The sequence below is a fragment of the Triticum aestivum genome, chromosome 1A, assembly GCF_018294505.1.
Source record: "Triticum aestivum cultivar Chinese Spring chromosome 1A, IWGSC CS RefSeq v2.1, whole genome shotgun sequence".
Classification (NCBI taxonomy): Eukaryota; Viridiplantae; Streptophyta; class Magnoliopsida; order Poales; family Poaceae; genus Triticum; species Triticum aestivum.
In genome coordinates, this window is record NC_057794.1 from 502,509,450 (window position 1) to 502,514,762 (window position 5,313).

At 46.6% G+C, this 5,313-nt stretch overlaps 1 protein-coding gene across 1 annotated transcript; it reads left to right on the forward strand.

Moving 5' to 3' along the window:
* Window positions 1-326: 326 nt before the first annotated feature.
* LOC123060768 (cytochrome P450 98A1) lies at window positions 327-5,313 on the forward strand. Its single transcript, XM_044483606.1, has 3 exons — window positions 327-899; window positions 3,333-3,727; window positions 4,402-5,313. Exons 1-3 carry the CDS (start codon window positions 404-406, stop codon window positions 5,047-5,049), a joined length of 1,539 nt encoding a protein of 512 aa, XP_044339541.1. The 5' UTR covers window positions 327-403; the 3' UTR covers window positions 5,050-5,313.

Here is a 5,313-nt window from a genome sequence, read left to right on the forward strand (position 1 = left end):
GTTAAAATCTCAAGAAAGACAAATATTTAGGAACGGAGAGAGTATTTAAGAATGGAGGTAGTAGGTTGGTTGAACTGTGGCAAATGTTCTGCTTTGAAGGTTAGCACAAATGAGCATCAGCATGATGACAATCCCATGGATGCCACTAGCCCACTACTACTGATCCACTACACCAGTAGCAGTACAATTTATAATTCAGAAGAACTGAAGAAGTACCTCAAGAAGTTCAGTCTGCCTGCCCCCTGCGTCTCCGACCCCACTCACCTACCACCAACCACCCCATCGCCTCCTTCCCTTCCACCACCGTATAAAGTCGCTGAGCGCCACCAGCACCACCAGCTCCACCACCGTCTCCACCAACCCCAGAGCAGAGCAGAGCAGAAGCAGAGTCGCGGCAGCCACAATGGACGTGGCGTCGCTGCTCCCGTTCGCCATCGCGCTGGTGGCGATCCCGATCTCGCTGGCGCTGCTGGACCGGCTGCGGCTGGGGCGGCTGCCGCCGGGCCCGCGCCCGTGGCCGGTGGTGGGCAACCTGCGGCAGATCAAGCCGGTGCGGTGCCGCTGCTTCCAGGAGTGGGCGGCGCGGTACGGGCCCATCATCTCCGTCTGGTTCGGCTCCTCGCTCACCGTCGTCGTCTCCACCTCCGAGCTGGCCAAGGAGGTGCTCAAGGAGCACGACCAGCAGCTCGCCGACCGGCCCCGCAACCGCTCCACCCAGCGCTTCAGCCGCAACGGCCAGGACCTCATCTGGGCCGACTACGGCCCGCACTACATCAAGGTGCGCAAGCTCTGCAACCTCGAGCTCTTCACCCAGAAGCGCCTCGAGGCGCTGCGCCCCATCCGCGAGGACGAGGTCACCGCCATGGTCGAGTCCGTCCACCGCGCCGCCGCCGGCCCCGGTAAGCTGCCATCCCAGATCGCACGCCCCTCTTCCTTTTCTTTTCCTTTTTTCCCTTTTTTTCCTCCACCGCACATTTCGTAGACAGACAGGTGTGCGTGCGTGCCATTTCGGAGAAAGCGGGGGTGGTTGCTGCAAAACAAAGAGAGGGAGGTATCTTCTGTCTGAAGAATCGTTAGGCGAGTGGAGGTGGTGTCCTCGTGTTTGGTGGGTTTGGTCGACCAATTGCTCTGCTCTGTCGTGTTGACTAGGCAAAACGGTGCCGAACATGAGTCTTGCAACCAATCTTGATTGTCTTCAGCACCAAATTCGCAATGGATCGCAGGAACAGTGTCGTACTTTGCTAGAGTGCCGATTTGGTGGTATGGTAAACAGGGTTGATCTGTTGAAATGCCTCCATGGGGTGCATTCCTGTTGAGTGGCCACATGTCAAGCGCGTTGCTAGAGTACTGAATCGTTAAGATATGGAATAAATAAACGTAAAATGTAGTGACACCAATCAATCATCATCGGTCAGCTCTAGTGTGTTGAGGAGCCTTGAGTTTATTTTATTTTTCCGCAGACTGGATCTCAACACGATCATGGTGGTTGCACGTTAGTATACAAGTAGGCTGCCCTTCACATGAGGCTTAGTACACATGGGGTTAGTAATAGTAATCTTGATTCTACATGCCGTTTAAGCTTCAGGCTAAGGCAGTTTGCTGCTTTCTGCATTACTGTAAGTTCAGATAATTCGATGCCACAAATAGACCATGACGCTACTCGATCCCTTTATCAGTAGAACAATTTGTCTTATTGTGTACTAGCGCCGAGCTGAGGATCACCTGAAAAACTGTATGACATTTTGGCCTTCCAGTGAGTCAGTGTTATGATAAGCACACTCCTTGTGGTAATGAGCCGTTTTTAATGACACTATGCTATTTAAGGCTCATGGCATAATACTTGTTTGGCCAAGCCGGAAATCTTGACTTGACTATCATGGCCACACAAATCATATATAGAATTATAGAGTGCTATTTTTATCTTATCTTGAAATTTCACCCATTCAACGGTTGTAGCTCTGTATTGGCACAGAACTGATGTAGTTTTGGTGTACAATTTGGGATAAATTTATATGTTGTGAATTTAGGAGCAGCTTACCTTGTACTGTTTGGCAACAATACCCATGTTTTATCTGCCCAAAAATCTTATCTTGATGTCCGACAGACGGAGCTTTTATTAATAGCAATGGACATATACTGGTATACGTACTAGAACGGATCAGATTGATGATAGCTTCAGGTGTGAGTTTGATTGCAATCAGTATAGGCTTTAGTCCTTAGGCAGTGTTACTATAGCATTTGGGTTATTGGTATTTGATTGAGAGCAGTTAGTCCTGACCGTTATTCATTAAGTTAACTGGTATCACAAGTCCAAAAACTGGGAGTCCAAGTATGTGAAATGATTTATCATGGTACTAGCACGACGACATGTTAAGGAATCTTTTTTCAGTACGCAAAGTGGAATGCTTGGTGTGCATTAGACATAAAGAAGTGGCAACACATCCTTCCTATTACATCTCACTGGTGGTCTCTGGTTCGTGGTCAGTGGCACACATACAAATTACAACTTACTTTCACTTATTGTACTGTGCATTATGCTCCAAATGCATGGTGTCTCATCAGGAATATGCTAGACTAATTAAACGTCATTTGATGCCTCCCTCTGCCTCAACCCTGTTATTTCAACCTTTTTAGGAATATTTCAAAAAAAATTTCGCCCTTCTCTTTCTTCCAAATACATCTGGCATCGCGTTAATTTCATATTCAATGTGTGTTTCAGTATTAATGTACTCCCTCCGTTCCTAAATATTTGTCTTTCTAGATATTTCAACATTTTGCTCCGTATGTAGTCACTTGTTGAAATCTCTAGAAAGACAAATATTTAGGAACGGAGGGAGTAGGTATATAAGCATAGCCTTCTCTCTGATAACATGTTAGTGTACTCTAGGAATATAAGCTAGCAGATATACAGAAGAAGAAGAAAAATACAGGTTTAGCTTTATTTTCTTGGGACATTCTTTGTCAGTGAACGCAAACATTTGTGCCTGGTGTGTGGGTTTGCTTGTGTTCAACTGGATATCCACATGGATCCTTTGCGCTAATGTTTAGGTTTTTGCGGTTGCTGTGGAAAACACTAATTGGTTTATGCCCCTTACTTTTACGTTATGTTAGGTTTTTGGTATAATTTAGAAGAGCATTTATTGTTCTATTGTTTGCTCTTGCTGTTAATTCATGAGCCGGCCTCACAAAACGGAAATATGGCATATCCCACATGACATACACAATGTAACGGTTTATATTACCTAATCACTTTAAACCCTAAACTAGCTTGGGCTCTTTCCCAACAGTATTGACTATTGAGTTTTAAATTAACTATTAATATATTTTTTCAGGTAATGAAGGAAAGCCATTGGTAGTGAGGAATCACCTTGCTATGGTGTCCTTCAACAATATAACAAGGCTAGCTTTTGGGAAGCGGTTCATGAATGCAGATGGTGACATTGACGAAGAAGGGCAGGAATTCAAGCTTATTGTCAACAATGGGATCAAAATTGGTGCATCTCTTTCTGTTGCTGAATACATTTGGTACTTGAGATGGCTGTGTCCACTTAATGAGGAGCTTTACAATACCCACAATGAGAGAAGGGATCGTCTGACCAAGAAGATCATTGAAGAGCATGCACAGGCCCTCAGGGAGAGTGGTGCCAAACAGCACTTTGTGGATGCTCTGTTCACTCTCAGAGAGAAGTATGACCTTAGTGATGACACAGTTTTCGGACTTCTATGGGTATGTAGGATGCCCCTTTATAACTACGTAATTTATCTTCTTATATTCCATTCTCCTGTTTGTTTCAAATGAGATCCCCTGCTAATTTTTAATGTCGAATGGGATAGCAATGGATAGTAATGTCTAATTTATCTTCGTAGTTCTTCCATTCTTCGCACAAATGCTACATAATAGCTTTCATTAAATTGATTTATTTATGGATCAAGAGAAATCTCATTAAGTTTAGTTAGATTCAGTAGGTAAATTTAGGTGAGACGCCACTATCTCAAGGTTGTTGTAAGATGCTGGGATTGGAAAATGTATGTTTACTTTCGAGTTGGAAATTAGGTAGTGCTTTATCGTTACAATCATTCAACTACCAAAAATGCTTTGCAAGAGTCTGCAGGCTACTCAGCTACTCCCTCCGTATCAAAATATAAGACGTTTTTTGACACTATCAGTGTCAAAAAACATATATTTTGATACGGAGGGAGTATTATTAAAAAAAATCATTGGATGCCTCTTCATATTTCTATCTTGCACATGCCAAACTTAATAAACTTGTTCATACCGGTAAATCAATACCTTAGAAGTACACAATATATGCTATTTACTGAACTTCAAGCCTGGTAATCTCATTTGGCTTTTTATACGTTCTTAGCTCTTACCAAGTACCATCCCCTTCTTATGTTCAGGACATGATCACCGCCGGAATGGACACGACAGTCATATCAGTCGAATGGGCCATGGCAGAGCTGGTCCGGAACCCCAGGGTGCAGAAGAAGCTGCAAGAGGAGCTGGACAGCGTGGTCGGCCGCGACCGCGTCATGTCCGAGACCGACTTCCAGAACCTGCCCTACCTGATGGCCGTCGTGAAGGAGTCCCTCCGCCTGCACCCGCCGACGCCGCTCATGCTGCCCCACAAGGCCAGCGCGAGCGTCAAGGTCGGCGGCTACAGCATCCCCAAGGGCGCCAACGTGATGGTGAACGTGTGGGCGGTGGCCCGGGACCCCAAGGTGTGGAGCAGCCCGCTGGAGTTCCGGCCGGAGCGGTTCCTGGAGGAGAGCATCGACATCAAGGGCAGTGACTTCAGGGTGCTGCCCTTCGGCGCCGGCCGGAGGGTGTGCCCCGGCGCGCAGCTCGGGATCAACCTCGTCGCCTCCATGATCGGCCACATGCTGCACCACTTCGAGTGGTCTCTGCCGGAGGGCGCCAGGCCGGAGGACATCAGCATGATGGAGTCCCCCGGGCTCGTCACCTTCATGGGCACGCCGCTGCAGGCCGTCGCCACGCCGCGCCTGGAGAATGAGGAGCTCTACAAGAGGGTCCCGGTCGAGATCTGAGCGGCCTGTGCTGCTTTGCTTGGGGTGTTGCGCTGCTTTCAGCTAGGTGCTGGATGGAGCTCGTGTTGTTGTAAATCGTGAGGTGTTTGACTGCCTTTTGAATGAATCTCATAAAGCGACGAGGGCAGATCGCAGATCATTTCTCCCTTTATTAGGTGTTCCTTCGGATATAATAGTTTTGTTTTTATGTTAATAACAGTTTAACACAGCAAATCATTCTAGACAATGTATTTCTCCACATAATATATCTCTTCTGGACTGAAA

Excerpts from the sequence above, each read along its gene's own strand:
- LOC123060768 (XM_044483606.1), top strand. The coding sequence starts at position 404 with ATGGACGTGGCGTCGCTGCTCCCGTTCGCCATCGCGCTGGTGGCGATC. Across the intron at positions 900-3,332 it reads CCGCGCCGCCGCCGGCCCCG|GTAATGAAGGAAAGCCATTG; the intron begins GTAAGCTGCCAT and ends ATATTTTTTCAG. Across the intron at positions 3,728-4,401 it reads CAGTTTTCGGACTTCTATGG|GACATGATCACCGCCGGAAT; the intron begins GTATGTAGGATG and ends TCTTATGTTCAG.